Source organism: Exserohilum turcica (genome assembly GCF_000359705.1).
Source record: "Exserohilum turcica Et28A unplaced genomic scaffold SETTUscaffold_2, whole genome shotgun sequence".
NCBI lineage: Eukaryota > Fungi > Ascomycota > Dothideomycetes > Pleosporales > Pleosporaceae > Exserohilum > Exserohilum turcicum.
In genome coordinates, this window is record NW_007360025.1 from 85,065 (window position 1) to 100,900 (window position 15,836).

Below are 15,836 nucleotides of genomic sequence, written 5' to 3' on the forward strand. Positions count from 1 at the left end.
GCCAGACATATTGAGGAGCTCGTGGGCAACCTCCAGTTACCATCCTTTGGACCCCCGACACCCGCGGCGCAAATCCGTTCTACTCGCGTGTCGAAGCTCTTTCTGACGGCAGTAGCCTTCTTCCCCTTTCTATAGTAATAAAGATGGATTTTCCTCCACCCCCTCCGCCGCCCCCTCCGCCAGGTGGTCCTCCCCCAGGCCCTCCAGGCTCCGGATATGCGCCGCCGCCGCCGCCACCGCCTCCGCCTCCAGGCCCGCCAGGCCCGCCTGGTACTGTTGGCCCCCCCGGTATGCGCCCACCAGTCGATCCACAAATCGCCAAGTTCGCACAGAAGAAGAAGGACTGGTTACGGCAACAGCGTCAGAGATTTGGTGAAAAGCGCAAGGCTGGATTTGTCGAGACGCAAAAGGCGGATCTTCCTCCAGAGCACTTGCGCAAGGTCTTTAGAGATATTGGCGATGTGTCTCAGAAGAAGTTTACCTCGGACAAGCGAAGCTATCTTGGTGCACTCAAGTTCATGCCACACGCTGTTCTGAAGCTCCTAGAAAACATGCCCATGCCTTGGGAAAGTAGACGCGACGTAAAAGTCCTCTACCACACCAACGGATGCCTGACGCTGGTCAACGAAGTACCGCGTGTAATTGAGCCCATTTTCCACGCGCAATGGGCCGCCATGTGGCTGGCCATGAGGAAAGAGAAGAGCGACCGTCGCCATTTCAAGCGAATGCGCTTCCCACCTTTTGACGACGAAGAGCCCCCACTGTCGTACTCGGAGAACATTGAGGATGTGGAGCCTTTGGAACCCATCCAGCTGGAACTCGACGAAGATGAGGACAGCCCAGTATACGAGTGGTTCTACGACCATCGCCCCCTTCTCGATACCCCACATGTCAACGGGCCCAGCTACGAGACCTGGAATCTCGATCTTCCTCAGATGGCGACTCTGTACCGTCTGAGCAAGCAGCTTCTCAGTGACATTGTAGACAAGAACTATTTCCACATGTTCGACATCAACAGCTTCCAGACTGCAAAAGCACTCAATGTTGCGATTCCTGGAGGGCCTCGCTTTGAGCCCCTGTACAAGGACATTGACCCTAATGATGAAGACTTTGGCGAGTTCAACGCCATCGACCGCATTATCTTCCGATCTCCTATCCGTACTGAATACCGTGTGTCATACCCATACCTTTACAACTCGCTGCCCCGAAGTGTCAAGCTGGCTTGGTACTCCTACCCACAGGTCGTCTATGTCCGTGCAGAAGACCCCGATCTTCCAGCATTCTATTTCGATCCTGGAATTAACCCCATCTCTTCAAGAGCCGTTGCTCCCAAGAATCTTTCTGTGAGCCATGAGGACACCGTCTTCGGGGATGCCGACGAAGATGATGAGGACGACTTCCAGATGCCAGAAGACATGGAGCCGTTCATGGCTGATGAGGAGATTTCAACACCAGAGACTGCTTCCGCTATTGCCCTTTGGTGGGCACCCCACCCATTCGACAAGCGCTCCGGTCGCATGGTTAGGGCACAGGATGTTCCTCTGGTTAAGCAATGGTACCTCGAGCACGTACCAGCCGGTCAGCCAGTCAAGGTTCGGGTCTCGTACCAAAAGCTGCTAAAAACCTATGTTCTGAATGAGCTGCACAAGAAGCCACCTCAGGCACAGAACAGGCAGAATCTGATGAGGACGTTGAAGGGCACCAAGTTCTTCCAACAGACCAAGATTGACTGGGTTGAGGCTGGTCTGCAAGTTTGCCGTCAAGGTTACAACATGCTGAACCTGCTCATCCATCGCAAGAACTTGACTTACCTGCATCTTGACTACAACTTCAACTTGAAGCCTGTCAAGACTCTTACCACCAAGGAAAGAAAGAAGTCGCGTTTCGGAAATGCTTTCCATCTGATGCGTGAAATTCTGAGGTTAACAAAGCTTATTGTTGATGCCCAGGTGCAGTACCGCCTAGGCAACATTGACGCCTTCCAGCTTGCTGATGGTATCCTCTACGCCTTCAACCACGTTGGTCAATTGACCGGTATGTACCGGTACAAGTACAAGCTGATGCACCAGATTCGTTCCTGCAAGGATCTCAAGCATTTGATCTACTACCGATTCAACTCTGGCCCCGTCGGCAAGGGTCCTGGTTGCGGTTTCTGGGCTCCTGCCTGGAGAGTGTGGCTGTTCTTCATGCGAGGCATTATCCCTCTTCTTGAGCGCTGGCTCGGCAACTTGCTCTCACGTCAATTCGAGGGCAGACACAGCAAGGGTGTTGCAAAGACGGTCACCAAGCAGCGAGTAGAATCTCACTTTGATTTGGAGCTTCGTGCTGCCGTCATGAGCGATCTCATGGACATGATGCCCGAGGGTATCAAGCAGAACAAGGTCAACACTGTGTTGCAGCACCTGTCAGAAGCATGGCGCTGCTGGAAGAGTAACATTCCGTGGAAGGTTCCTGGTCTGCCCGCACCCATTGAGAACATTATTTTGCGCTACGTCAAGAGCAAGGCTGATTGGTGGATCTCGGTTGCCCACTACAACCGTGAGCGTATTCGACGAGGTGCCACTGTGGACAAGACTGTCGCTAAGAAGAACCTGGGACGGTTGACTCGTCTGTGGCTCAAGGCAGAACAGGAGCGCCAGCACAACTACATGAAGGATGGTCCTTATGTCTCTTCTGAGGAGGCTGTTGCCATCTACACGACCATGGTGCACTGGCTGGAAGCCAGAAAGTTCCAACCGATTCCGTTCCCCAGTGTCTCGTACAAACACGACACCAAGATTCTCATCCTAGCGTTGGAACGTCTTAGGGAAGCCTACTCTGTCAAGGGCCGTCTCAACCAGAGCCAGCGTGAAGAGCTTGCGCTCATTGAGCAGGCTTACGACTCTCCTGGAACAACGCTGGCTAGGATTAAGCGCTTCTTGCTTACACAGCGTGCGTTTAAGGAGGTTGGCATCGACATGAACGACAACTACAGCAGCATTAACCCAGTGTACGACATTGAGCCAATGGAGAAGATTACGGATGCATACCTCGATCAATACCTGTGGTACCAGGCCGACCAGCGACACCTATTCCCGGCTTGGATCAAGCCTTCAGACTCCGAGGTGCCGCCTCTCTTGACGTACAAATGGGCCCAGGGAATCAACAACCTAGATCAAGTCTGGGAGACCAAGGATGGCGAATGCAACGTCATGATTGAGACCCAGCTTTCCAAGGTCTACGAGAAGATTGATTTGACCATGCTGAACCGTCTGTTGCGCCTCATCATGGACCACAACCTGGCAGACTACATCACAGCCAAGAACAACGTCCAGCTCAACTACAAGGACATGAACCACGTCAATGCTTATGGTATGATCCGTGGTCTGCAGTTCTCTGGCTTCGTATTCCAGTACTACGGTCTCGTCCTGGACATTTTGCTGTTGGGTCTGCAGCGCGCAAACGAGATTGCTGGTGCCCCTGAGAGCCCCAACGACTTTTTGCAGTTCAAGGATCGCGAGACCGAGGTCCGTCACCCCATTCGACTGTACACAAGGTACATTGACCGCATCTGGGTCTTTTTCAGATTCACAGCCGAGGAGTCACGAGACCTGATTCAGCGATTCTTGACGGAGAACCCTGATCCCAACTTTGAGAACGTTATTGGGTACAAGAACAAGAAATGCTGGCCACGTGATTCGAGGATGCGATTGATGCGCCACGACGTCAATCTTGGTCGTGCAGTCTTCTGGGACCTCAAGAACCGACTGCCGCGTTCGGTGACGACGATTGAGTGGGATGACACTTTTGCCAGTGTCTACAGTCGCGACAACCCCAACCTGCTCTTCTCCATGAACGGTTTCGAAGTGCGTATCTTGCCCAAGATCCGAAACTTGACTGGCGAGTTCCCTGTCAAAGACAGTGTCTGGTCTCTTGTGGACAATTCTACAAAGGAGCGCACAGCCGACGCGTTCTTGCAAGTGACGGAGGAAGACATTCAGAAATTCAACAACCGCATCCGACAAATTTTGATGTCTTCTGGATCGACAACCTTTACCAAGATTGCCAACAAGTGGAACACGACTCTCATTGCGCTGTTCACATACTACCGTGAAGCGGCGGTGTCCACGGTCAACCTGCTTGATACTATTGTCAAGTGCGAGACCAAGATTCAGACCCGTGTCAAGATTGGCCTGAACTCCAAGATGCCGTCTCGTTTCCCTCCTGCCGTGTTCTACACGCCCAAGGAGCTTGGTGGTCTTGGTATGATTTCCGGATCTCACATCCTCATCCCGACAAGCGACAAGCGATGGTCTAAACAAACCGACACTGGTGTTACGCATTACCGTGCCGGTATGTCGCACGACGAGGAGACTCTTATTCCCAACATTTTCCGGTACATCATCCCATGGGAGTCTGAGTTTGTCGACTCGCAGCGTGTATGGATGGAGTACTCGCAGAAGCGCCAAGAGGCTCAACAGCAAAACCGACGTCTGACTCTTGAGGACTTGGAGGATAGCTGGGACCGTGGTCTGCCCCGTATCAACACGCTGTTCCAGAAAGACCGTAGTACGCTCAGTTTTGATAAGGGTTTCCGTGCCCGGACCGAGTTCAAGATTTACCAACACATGAAGAGCAATCCTTTCTGGTGGACAAGCCAGCGACACGACGGCAAATTGTGGAATTTGAACAGTTACAGAACTGACGTCATCCAGGCTTTGGGTGGTGTGGAGACCATTTTGGAACATACACTTTTCAAGGCCACGGCATTCCCATCCTGGGAAGGACTTTTCTGGGAGAAGGCCTGTCTTGCCAATGGTACTAGACTACTTCGATACGACGGTAGCGAGGTACTAGTAGAGGATGTCAAAGAAGGTGATCTGCTGCTGGGTCCTGATGGAAAGGCTCGTCGCGCCTACAACATTGTCAACGGTACTGAGCCTTTGTACCGCATCAAGATGGGAGGAAGCATGGAGGATCTGGTCGTTACCAGAAACCATATCCTTGTGTTCCACCGTGAGGAGTCTTCCGACAAGTCACACGAGACAGAAGTCTTGGCGTACGATTGTCTCAACACCGTGGAGATGACTGCCCAGGATTTTGCAGCTCTCGACCAAGCCGAACAGTCGAAACACCGGATGTTTACCCGCAAGAGCAGCCCTGAATCTTCCGCTTCTCAGCTGCACAGCTTCGTGGTCAAGCAAATTACTCTCGAATCCTCATCCACTAGTTGGTCCGGATTCAAGGTTGATAAGGACCAACTGTATCTGCGACACGACCACCTCGTACTTCACAACAGTGGTTTCGAAGAGAGTATGAAGTTCAAGAAGCTTACCAACGCCCAACGTTCCGGTCTCAACCAGATTCCCAATCGTCGATTCACGCTATGGTGGTCTCCTACAATCAACCGTGCAAACGTCTACGTAGGTTTCCAGGTCCAACTTGATCTTACGGGCATCTTCTTGCACGGTAAGATTCCAACCCTCAAGATTTCGCTTATTCAGATCTTCCGAGCCCATTTGTGGCAGAAGATTCACGAGTCGGTCGTTATGGATCTGTGTCAAGTCTTTGATCAGGAACTTGAGGCGCTGGGTATCGAGACTGTCCAAAAGGAGACGATTCATCCTCGTAAGTCATACAAGATGAACAGCTCTTGCGCCGACATTCTCCTCTTTGCCAGCCACAAGTGGAGTGTCTCGCCACCATCCATGTTGTACGACACCAAGGACACGATGACTGCAACCACTACCAACAAATTCTGGATTGATGTTCAGCTGCGATATGGTGACTATGATTCTCACGACATTGAACGATATGTGCGCGCCAAGTACCTCGACTACACTCAAGACAGCATGAGTATCTATCCATCTGCCACTGGTCTCATGATTGGCATTGATCTGGCATACAACCTCTACTCTGCCTACGGACAGTACTTCCCTGGTCTTAAACAGCTGATCCAGCAAGCCATGGCGAAGATCATGAAGGCCAACCCAGCTCTCTACGTTCTCCGCGAGCGTATCAGGAAGGGTCTTCAGCTGTACGCCTCTGAGAGCTCTCAGGAGTTCCTCAACTCCCAGAATTACTCGGAACTGTTCAGCAACCAGATTCAGCTTTTCATTGACGACACCAACGTTTACCGTGTGACGATCCACAAGACTTTTGAGGGTAACTTGACGACTAAGCCCATCAACGGTGCCATCTTCATCTTCAACCCCCGAACTGGTCAGCTGTTCTTGAAGATTATCCACACAAGTGTCTGGGCCGGCCAGAAGCGTCTTGGTCAGCTAGCCAAGTGGAAGACTGCCGAAGAAGTGGCGGCTCTCATTCGATCATTGCCTGTCGAAGAACAACCAAAGCAACTGATTGTCACTCGTAAGGGCCTGCTTGATCCTCTCGAAGTGCACCTGCTCGACTTTCCCAACATTTCCATTCGCGCGTCAGAGTTGCAGCTACCCTTCCAGGCTGCGATGAAGGTGGAGAAGCTTGGTGACATGATTCTGCGAGCCACAGGACCTCAGATGGTGCTTTTCAACCTGTACGACGAGTGGTTGAAGACAATCTCCTCATACACTGCTTTCTCGAGATTGATCCTGATCCTACGTGCGCTCCACGTCAACCAGGACAAGACCAAGCTGCTCCTGCGTCCTGACAAGACTGTCATCACCCAAGAGCATCACATTTGGCCTTCTCTGACAGATGAGGACTGGATCAAGGTTGAAGTCCAACTCCGAGATCTCATCTTGCTCGACTACGGAAAGAAGAACAATGTCAACACGTCGTCGCTTACTAGCAGTGAAGTGCGCGATATCATCTTGGGTATGGAGATTTCAGCTCCTTCGATGCAACGTCAACAAGCTGCCGAGATCGACAAGCAACAGGAAGAGCAACAGCAGCTGACTGCCGTCACCACCAAGACTCAGAACATCCACGGTGAGGAGATGGTCGTCACGACAACTTCGCAGTATGAGCAGGCTTCGTTTGCCTCGAAGACGGAGTGGCGCACGAGGGCCGTGGCCACATCCAACCTGCGCACTCGTGCCAACAACATCTACATCAACTCTGAAGATGTCAAGGAGGAAGGCCACTTTACCTACGTCATGCCGAAGAATGTGCTTAAGCGATTCATCACCATTGCCGATCTTCGTGTTCAGGTCGCGGGTTACCTTTACGGCAGGTCGCCGCCTGACAACGACCAAGTCAAGGAAATTTGCACCATTGTCATGGTCCCTCAAGTCGGCAACACTCGCGACGTGCAGCTGCCAAAGGAGCTGCCAAAGCACGAGTACCTGGACAACCTGGAGCCTCTGGGTATCATTCACACTGTCAGTGGAAACGAGCCGCCGTACATGCAGGCCAGCGATGTCACTCAGCACGCTCGTCTCATGAATCAGCATGCTACCTGGGACAAGAAGACTGTTTCAATGACTGTATCCTTTACTCCCGGTTCCGTCTCACTCGCCGCCTGGGCCCTCACACCCAACGGCTACAAGTGGGGCGCGGAGAACAAGGACACCATGTCCGACAACCCGGCGGGCTTCAGCACCAGCTTCGGTGAAAAATGCCAGTTGCTGCTGTCCGACAAGATTCGCGGCTACTTCCTCATTCCCGACAACGGCATCTGGAACTACAGCTTCATGGGCAGCGCCTTCGGCTCGGTGGAGAAGAAACCAGTGCACGTGCGCCTCGACACACCAGCCCGCTTTTACGACCCCGTTCACCGACCGCTACACTTCCACAACTTTGCCGAGCTCGAGGATGTATGGGTCGACCGCGAGAACCAATTTGAGTAAACAATTGTGGCAGGCGATGGGGGGACTGGTTTAACGACGAAGAGTTGCATTTTAAATCTCATCATGCGTTTTGGCGTTTGCGGACCATGGGCGTTGCGTGTTGGTGACTGCATTTGCAGGAGATATGGGTGATGAAACCTGAAGAAAATGTGCATAGTGTATTATAATTTTCAGCGAATTACATTCTGGAATCAGCAGCTTGTGCTATAGAAGTGATGTTGGAGATGTCTGGGAAGTCAAAAATGTTGCGCAGTGGACTCAGTGATGTCAAGCAGACAAGGCCGCAGGGTGGCTAGGGCAGTGGCTAGTAGCCCAGCCAACCGTCTGGTCTAGCCGATCCGGTCCGACTAACCCCAGCACTCAGTTGTTCAACTCCAAGGCAAGAAATCAACGCGGCAAAAAACAAAAAAAATACATACAACAGTAAGGATTCGCCAGTGGTCACCCACCTGACTACTAGTTTACCGCACAAAGTCTTGACATATGGGGAGCTAACGAGACCCTGTAGAATTCTCTGGCTGTGGTCGTATGTGCGGGCTATAGTCGTTCCATGCAATGTATTGCAATCGTGTAGATGTGCAGTTTTGGACTTGGGCATATATCGCCAAGTGGACTGCACCGCTCTACTTAGGCCTGCCTACCACCGCGACCCACCGCTCGCTGCCAACCCCTGTTGCTACCTACCACTACTACTGCCTTCTAATCTTTTGATTTTCTTTTCTTTTTCGCCAATTGAATCTGGGTATCACTCTACATCCATACGTATATATCGACCAGTTTGAAGCCGACTAATTTGATTTACTACTCTTACTTTTGACTTTGACTTCTCACTCTTGTTTATCACTCCTACCTGCCACTTCCGCCTGCCACTCTTGCCTACGACCACCACAGCTGTATCTACTATAGTTGCCGTTGCAACGGCTAACCGGGGGCTGTCCAGCTGCCACTACTTTGTCGTCCGCTTCTAGTCACCAGCTGTTTACAAAGCGTACATATGCGCATTTCGGCTTTAGACTAAACTCTGCAGTTGTATCAAGTTAGTAGATATTCCATTTGCAACTGGGGGGTTTTTTTTTTATCGAAAGATGATTAATTAAAACTGAAATTCACAATGGAGTGGTGGACAGTCTGTAGTAGACAGCAATCGCTTGATTGACTATACTGCCACACAATTACATACTTGAGAGAGTGAATGCAAGTGCGACCACAATTCGCAACGGTTCTGGAGATCAAGTTCTGTCCCGCTTGGTTGAAGCGAGATCACTCAGTTCTGCGCAGAAGACTCTCCTGGCTTGCGGGTTTCCAGCCCCTGTGGGGATCTGAAAGCAAGTGCGGGATTCTGAGTAGGAGCCTGTTGCAGCAACTTGTTGTTGGAAGTTACTTCGCCGACGTAGGTGTATGCCGAAGTGGTGCGGTCGATGTGGGCCCAAACTGTGATTGGAAGAGAGAAGAGCAAAAGTGATGATGATGATGACGAATCCCAAGCACCTTCTAGCTTGATTTCCATTCCCATGATCGAGGTAGGCAAGAGGCTAGTGAGCCAATCTTTCAAACTTTGAATATCCGCCATATTGACATCATGGCTGACATTTGCGGCGAGTAGGATTCGTGGGCTATCTGGTTTAAGAAGTGGACCCGCAGCCTGGGGCCTGTGTACTGCGTTTCCCAAGGTAATCGAGTCTCTACCATTGCAATTGTTGTAGAGTGGAATGCAATCGAGATTCAGAGCGCTTCGGTTCGTCATGAGCCTCTGGTAAAGAGTGGAGATTGTGAACGGCTGAGAAGATAGGCTACGGAGCTCGTGGACAAGAGCTTTCGTGAAGGATCTACCGACATCTGAACCGGCTGCCTCAGTTGCAGCAGCTAGTAGTTCTACATCTAAATCCATGTACTCGGCTGCGAAACAGCAGTCCATGATGTGAAGGACATGGCAAGGTGATCCGTGAAGCATGGAAGTTGCCACTTCCCAGTCTAGGAGCGGGGTGAGAGGCTTCCCTGTGTCCTTGTCGTATGCGCCTCTGTAAACTGATTAGTATGATATAAGAAGAGAAACAAAAAGCAAATTGCTACTTACGCGAGCTTAAGTTGGAATCGCAGTCCTTGATGCTTGGAGACCGACTGCTCTACCACAATCTGTCCATGACCCGAATAGTAGAGGATAATCAGGCAGTCTTTGGCGGCATTGCCTTGCCTGATCAACTTATTGAGAGTTTCATTAACAAGAACGTGTGGGATTGGGTCGTTGTTCATCAGCAGGAGATGGGTAATGTTATGGATACCATAGAATTGCCGAAAGGTATCAGCCAGTTCTTTCTCGGGGCCATCGCAGTGTAAATCATCGACTTCAAAATGGATGAGCACTACAGCTTGTTTCTTGTACGGTGCCCGGGTGTGAGTTGCTGATTTCACGGCGTTGCTGAGTTCAGTCTGAATCTCATTTGCTGTCAACGTGGCTTTCTTCTTCCCTGCATGCGGGGGGTAAGCGCCAGACATCTTGAGACCATGTGCCTGTCTTTTTCGTTTTTTGTTGTTGTTATGGTGGTGGCGTTGGGGAGAAAGTAGATGATATCTAGGGGCGAGGCTTTATATAGCTTCATATAGAGGACAAGGTGAAGGGGAGGGCGCTATGAGCGACAGTCTCTTCTCTCACCTGGTTAACGATCATACCCATGTCTGCCTAACGGCAGTGGTTTTTTCCTTCACTTCATTGCTCACTGAATTTTCTCAGATTGCTCGATTTCCATTGGTGCGTGTTTGGCTGGGTTAGTCGGGAATCTTCCAATACCATGGTTCTTGACAATAATAGGCGAATGAGCATTTCAAGAGTCGCACAGCCCCCACCCGCTTCAGAAAGCTGGACAAATCCGAAACACGTTTGCTTCTAGAGATTGTCACGGTCCGGCACTCAACCGCTGTATCCACCTCTATGTGGTGATTAGGAGACACTGCGTCGCATTCCTTGGTCTGGGAGGGATCAGCCGATGGTGGAGGGTAGTAATACTTAAAACTCAGTCATGTTCAGTGTTGATAAATGTTGATTCAAAGACGGCTGTTACACAGGACTGATAACGCACACGTGACTAGCTCTGCAGGCAGCCATCAAAACTAGTGCGGTGTTGAGCACAGTAGCTCTGCGCCTCAAATCACAGCACTCTGTTCTATCTCCAGTACTCTCTGAGGTATCACAGAGATATGAGCACTGCTCAGACCTACAGCAAACATTTCATTCCGCTCGAGTCTAATCCAGAAGTATTCACAGAGCTTGCGCATAAGCTCGGCTTGTCGGCCTCGCTGGAGTTTGAAGATGTGTTTTCATTGGATGAGGAATTACTAGCACTTGTCCCAAGACCGGTATTGGGGCTGATTCTGGTATTTCCGACGACAGAAGAATACGAGAAGAAAGTCGAGGATGAAGATGCCCTGCTTGAGAGCTTTCAAAGCTCAGAGCAGAGTGAGGATGTCGTCTTTTTCAAACAAACAATCAACAATGCATGCGGTCTATATGCAATACTGCACACTGTTTGCAATGGAGAGGCGAGGGATAGACTCAGTAAGACATTGACTAGCCGGCAAGATCATTCTAACCCGACTAGAAAACGACTCGGTCATTGCCAAAGTGCTCAACACAAGCTCCAGCGTAGACGAGCTGGTTGAAGCATTGGAGAATAGCACCGAGCTGGAGACTTCATATGCTAGCGTAGCATGCAAGGGGAACACGGAAGCGCCGAGCAGTGCCGAGGAAGAGGTGGATTATCATTACATTGCCTTTGTCAAGTGCAAGAATGACCACCTCTACCAGCTCGACGGAGACCGGAAGCGTCCAATCGACCTCGGGCAACTCACGGCAGACGAGGATGTTCTTGCAGAAAGATGCCTCATCGCCATCCGCAGCATGATGGCGCTCGAAGCAGACAATGTAAACTTCAGCTTGATGGCTCTGGTGGAGGCTGCAGAGATGTAGGTAGCCAAGGAGTCACACCCTTCGTAGGATTTCTCCGAAGAGCGAGTAGTGTGAACTATGAAGGACCTTTTCTTTGCTCTTGCAACCAAGAATGCACGTACTGGAGTACAGCCGCATGCACCACAGCCAAGCAAGACGCGAGGCTGTGGGATGCTCCCCGGGGGGACTTGTAGAGGTGTCGTAGACCAAGTGGCTGATGTGCGGGTTGCGTCGTCCCAAGCGGAGATGTGGCTGGCATAGATGGGGGTTTTTTTTAGCCTCGCTTTAGAAGCCATTGAAGCCTGTCGTGCCGTGCCGTGCCGTTGTGATGTTGGGGGAGGCGAGAAGGGCGAGGCGGCGAAGAAAAGTCGTCGAGCCTGCGCATGGGCCACGCACGCGCTAGACTAGGCTAGCTCGGTCGACAGGCCTCGCGAGCGCTGGAGCTTCACCTCCAGCGACGTTCCCGACCGCGATCGCGACCACCGCCGCTGTCCCCGACGCCATCAAGCCCGCCCGCAGCCATGACGAAGAAGCGCAAGAGGTACCCAGACCTCAACCAGAAGCTCGAGGTCAGCCACGCCCTGCAAATTGCACGTGATGCACACACACTAACCGCCTGCAGCGACCATGGTGTTACTACTGCGAGCGCGACTTTGACGACCTCAAGATTCTCATCTCCCACCAAAAAGCCAAACACTTCAAATGCGACCGCTGTGGACGCCGGCTCAACACGGCCGGAGGTACGACGCCCCGCGACACGCCGCATGCCGGTCCTCTAACCGCTGACCAGGTCTCTCGGTGCACATGAACCAAGTCCACAAGGAGAACCTCACACATGTCGAGAATGCCAACCCGGGGCGCCAAGGGCTCGAGCTGGAGATCTTCGGCATGGAGGGTGTCCCCGCTGAGATAATAGAGCAGCACAACCAGCAAGTCACACAGGCACATTTCGCCGAGGAGCAGGAGCGCGCGCGGTTAACAGGTAACCCGATGCGTGGCGCCTATGTGAATGGGCAGGCAGCGCCGAACAAGAGGCCCAAGATCAACGAGAGTCTGGAAGAGATTGAGGCGAGGGCCGCCAAGTTCAGAGAGGACCGCAAGAACGGCGTGCTTCCGCCGCCAGTGGAGCCTGTTCAGAATGCTGTAGGTATATGCATAGTCTGCGAGCGGAATTGTGGCTAACAAGATGACTAGACACCGCCAGTCGTCCAACCGCCCTATGGCGCTCCTCCAGGCGCTCCCGCAGGCTTTCCACCAGGCGCCCCTGCATACCCACCCCAAGGCATCCCGCAGCCCTTTTCACCCGTCAACACCGCCATACCTACACGACCAGGCAGCATACCAGGGCAGCCTGGCGCGCTACCTCCTCGACCAGGCTTCGGTGCCCCACCGCCTGGCGCGTTTCCTCCTGGCCAAAACGGCGACATATCCAACTCTGTCGACGATCTCATCAACGAGGTTACCAAGGAGGCGGCGCCCAAGGAGGAAAAGAAGAGCAAAAAGGACAAGAACCAGCGACTTATTTTCTTTGCCGAGACGACGAGTCCAGAGGAGAAGATGGCGGCGTTACCGAGGTTTGCCGAGTTTATGCGGACGTGAGGTGGATTGTAGGACTGGTCAAGGTGCAAAGTTGGTTTCTTGGTAGGGGGAGGAGTCTGGGGCCTGGCAAGAAGAGAAGCTGGGCGCAAAAAGACAGGCTGACTGATGCCATGCCATGCCATGTGAAAGATGCGTCTATGTGCATAGACTACGAAATACTTGCAATAGGATCATAAGACGACGCGGGGATATTTTGTGGGTAGTTATTACACTATATATCACCGCGACAAGGCCATTGAAGGTGGCTGATTATGAAGCAATACTCAGTTCACATGCAGCACCTATTTTGTCTCTTCTTTCTTGCAAGACGACGTGCTGTCAGAGGGAGAGAGAAAAAGATGGGGTTCATGTGCTTGAAATCAGGGTATCATGCATTAGTGACGCTGACTAGGTCTAGTATACAAGACGTGTGAAGCAGAAGCAGAAGAGGAAGAAAAATTGCAACGAATGAAAAGCAGTACTATCGTCGTCGTAGGGGGAGGGAAAGGGAATGAACGAGAGAAGCAAAAGCAAAAGCAAAAGCAAAAGGAAATAGACAAGTCGACGTATTTTTTTTGTTCGTCATCCAATCCAGCCATGCATGCATGCATCCGCCCACACAGTCTATTCAAGGACCAAAGGTCGCGACATCAAGACGCAAGAAAAACAAGGTGCAGTAGTAGTGGTAGTGGTAGTGGTAGTAGAAGGAGAAGAAGAACAAGGAGATGAGTAATAAATGGATCAAAAAAAAAGGAATTCATCCCATCATAATGCCTCCAATTCCTCGCCTTCCTCCTCCTCATCCTCGTCGTACTCCTCGCTGTGCTCGTCATCGCTGGTATGTCTGCCATCGCTACTGCTGCTACTACTACTACTGCTACTGCTATCGCTACGATCTTCGCTTGCACGGGCCCACTCTGAGCTCTCTGTGAAGAGGGATTCGCCGAGGTTGAGGCCGCGTGTGTGCGAGGTGTCCAGGAGACCATGGGCATGTTGGTGGTGGTGGTCGGGCATGGGGTCGATTTCACGGAGGAGCGAGGCCTTTTCGTCGAGCGAGTCGTCCGTGTCGTCTGTGTTGGGGGTGAACTTTGTTGTGGTTGTGGTGGCGGGGGTGTCGGCGGTAGCGAAGCCAACCGACTTTGCCGTGTTGGGCCTGTCGTGGTCTTGGTTGGGGTGCGAGGATGGCGGGTGGACAGCGGTGCGTGGTTGTTCTTGGATGATGTCGCCGGTCCAGGGCTGGCATTCTTTGATGGTTTCGCCGCAGCGCAGACAGGTCCAGCCTTCGCCTTCCTCGTTGGCGATGCGCTGGGCGAGGCAGGCGAAGCAGTAGATGCAGCCGCACGACGTGGCTTCGTAGGGGTTGGTAATGTCTGTTGCGGCGCTGCCGACGACGCCGCCGGCGCCGGCCGACGCGGCCATGATGTCGGCTTCGCTGGCCGACGTGGGGTTCTGGTCGCGGTAGCAGATGGCGCATGTGCGCTCGGGGAGGAAGCCGAGTTCGCCGCCCGTGTTTGCTTGTTCGCTGTCATGCGACGCAGCGGGTGATCTGCCCATGAGGGACAGGAGGGCGGCGCGGAGTTTCTTGAGCGTGCGGGCGAGGATGCGGCGCCAGCGCGAGATGCCGACGAGCGGGAGGAGGAAGAGCAGAAACTCGGTAAAGGCGTGCCATACGAGCTGGCGGTTGAGGTACTCGAAGCTGACCTCGCGCGACGTCGAGTGCGACGAGGGCGTCAGGCGCAGGCGCAGCAGGCGGTCGGTAATGGTCCGGTAGCGGCCGTCGACGAGGAAGACGAGGAAGCTGGCGAGGCCGAGGACGTCGTGGGCGTTTCCGGCCAGCTCGCTCAGGCGGCCCATGAAGGTGAGGCGCGCGCTCTCGGGCCGCGTGTAGTCCTCGGACGCGGACAAGAGGTAGTCCTCCCACTTTGTCCAGGCATAGCGGCCGCCGACCGTCACGACGCCGTATGCAATCTTCTGCCAGGGCTTCGGGGGCGGGCGATTGGGGGCACTGCTGCGGGCGTCGGTGTAGCGCAGGCCCTGCAGGTGGGCGCCGTAGCTGGCGTTCTGGTCCCAGATGCTCAGCTTCCACAGGATGGCGCGCAGGACCAGCAGGATCTCGGGCGCGTAGTTGTCGGCGACGTGGGAGCCAAAGTACTTGAGGCCCTCGGCGACCTGGTCCTTGAGCAGCGTGAGCAGCTCCTCGTCGAGCAGCTCGGCATCCACCTGGCCGACGCGGAACTCGGGGCGCGTGCCGGAGCGGCCCTTGATCGCGTCCCAGACGGTGAAGCCCGCCGACGAGACTGAGCTCAGGGGGAACGGCAGCCGCGATAGGGCGCGGGCGGAGCGAGACGGGCCATGGTGGTTGCGGTGCTCAAGGGCGCGCTGGGCGCGGCGGGCTGCTATGCGTTGCTGGGCGGCGGCGAAGTCTGCGGAGTGCATCGGGAAGCATTGGGAGGCGGCAGGCGGCGGCGGAGGAGGAGGAGGCGGCGGCGGCAGAGGCGGAGGCGGGCAGAGCAGGCGTAGTTATGGGGACGCCGACATGTGCGTGTGGT

General features: G+C 53.3%; 5 protein-coding genes across 5 annotated transcripts; 3 read left to right on the plus strand and 2 right to left on the minus strand.

Annotated features, from left to right (window-relative positions):
• Nucleotides 1–143: 143 nt before the first annotated feature.
• On the plus strand, nucleotides 144–7,769 carry SETTUDRAFT_153328 (uncharacterized protein; the record flags this gene model as incomplete). The annotated part of the gene is made up of 3 exons (XM_008026997.1): nucleotides 144–4,797; nucleotides 4,826–4,829; nucleotides 5,279–7,769. 3 exons carry the CDS (start codon nucleotides 144–146, stop codon nucleotides 7,767–7,769), a joined length of 7,149 nt encoding a protein of 2,382 aa, XP_008025188.1.
• A 1,264-nt stretch (nucleotides 7,770–9,033) lies between these two features.
• Nucleotides 9,034–10,262, minus strand: SETTUDRAFT_89539 (uncharacterized protein; the record flags this gene model as incomplete). Its single annotated transcript, XM_008026998.1, has 2 exons — nucleotides 9,034–9,787; nucleotides 9,844–10,262. 2 exons carry the CDS (start codon nucleotides 10,260–10,262, stop codon nucleotides 9,034–9,036), a joined length of 1,173 nt encoding a protein of 390 aa, XP_008025189.1.
• Nucleotides 10,263–10,961: 699 nt separating this feature from the next.
• Nucleotides 10,962–11,809, plus strand: SETTUDRAFT_134653 (uncharacterized protein; the record flags this gene model as incomplete). The annotated part of the gene is made up of 2 exons (XM_008026999.1): nucleotides 10,962–11,319; nucleotides 11,363–11,809. 2 exons carry the CDS (start codon nucleotides 10,962–10,964, stop codon nucleotides 11,728–11,730), a joined length of 726 nt encoding a protein of 241 aa, XP_008025190.1. The 3' UTR covers nucleotides 11,731–11,809.
• Nucleotides 11,810–12,199: 390 nt separating this feature from the next.
• Nucleotides 12,200–13,580, plus strand: SETTUDRAFT_162780 (uncharacterized protein). The gene is made up of 4 exons (XM_008027000.1): nucleotides 12,200–12,278; nucleotides 12,332–12,449; nucleotides 12,500–12,852; nucleotides 12,904–13,580. The coding sequence occupies exons 1-4, from the start codon at nucleotides 12,231–12,233 to the stop codon at nucleotides 13,306–13,308; spliced, it is 924 nt and encodes a 307-aa protein (XP_008025191.1). The 5' UTR covers nucleotides 12,200–12,230; the 3' UTR covers nucleotides 13,309–13,580.
• Nucleotides 13,581–13,664: 84 nt separating this feature from the next.
• Nucleotides 13,665–15,723, minus strand: SETTUDRAFT_170964 (uncharacterized protein; the record flags this gene model as incomplete). The annotated part of the gene is made up of 1 exon (XM_008027001.1): nucleotides 13,665–15,723. The coding sequence occupies one exon, from the start codon at nucleotides 15,721–15,723 to the stop codon at nucleotides 14,053–14,055; it is 1,671 nt and encodes a 556-aa protein (XP_008025192.1). The 3' UTR covers nucleotides 13,665–14,052.
• Nucleotides 15,724–15,836: the final 113 nt, after the last annotated feature.

Bases quoted from the DNA above. Each gene is read 5' to 3' on its own strand.
- SETTUDRAFT_162780 (XM_008027000.1), top strand. From the start codon at position 12,231: ATGACGAAGAAGCGCAAGAGGTACCCAGACCTCAACCAGAAGCTCGAG. The intron at 12,279-12,331 runs GTCAGCCACGCC...AACCGCCTGCAG, and splicing joins ACCTCAACCAGAAGCTCGAG to CGACCATGGTGTTACTACTG. The intron at 12,853-12,903 runs GTAGGTATATGC...CAAGATGACTAG, and splicing joins TGGAGCCTGTTCAGAATGCT to ACACCGCCAGTCGTCCAACC.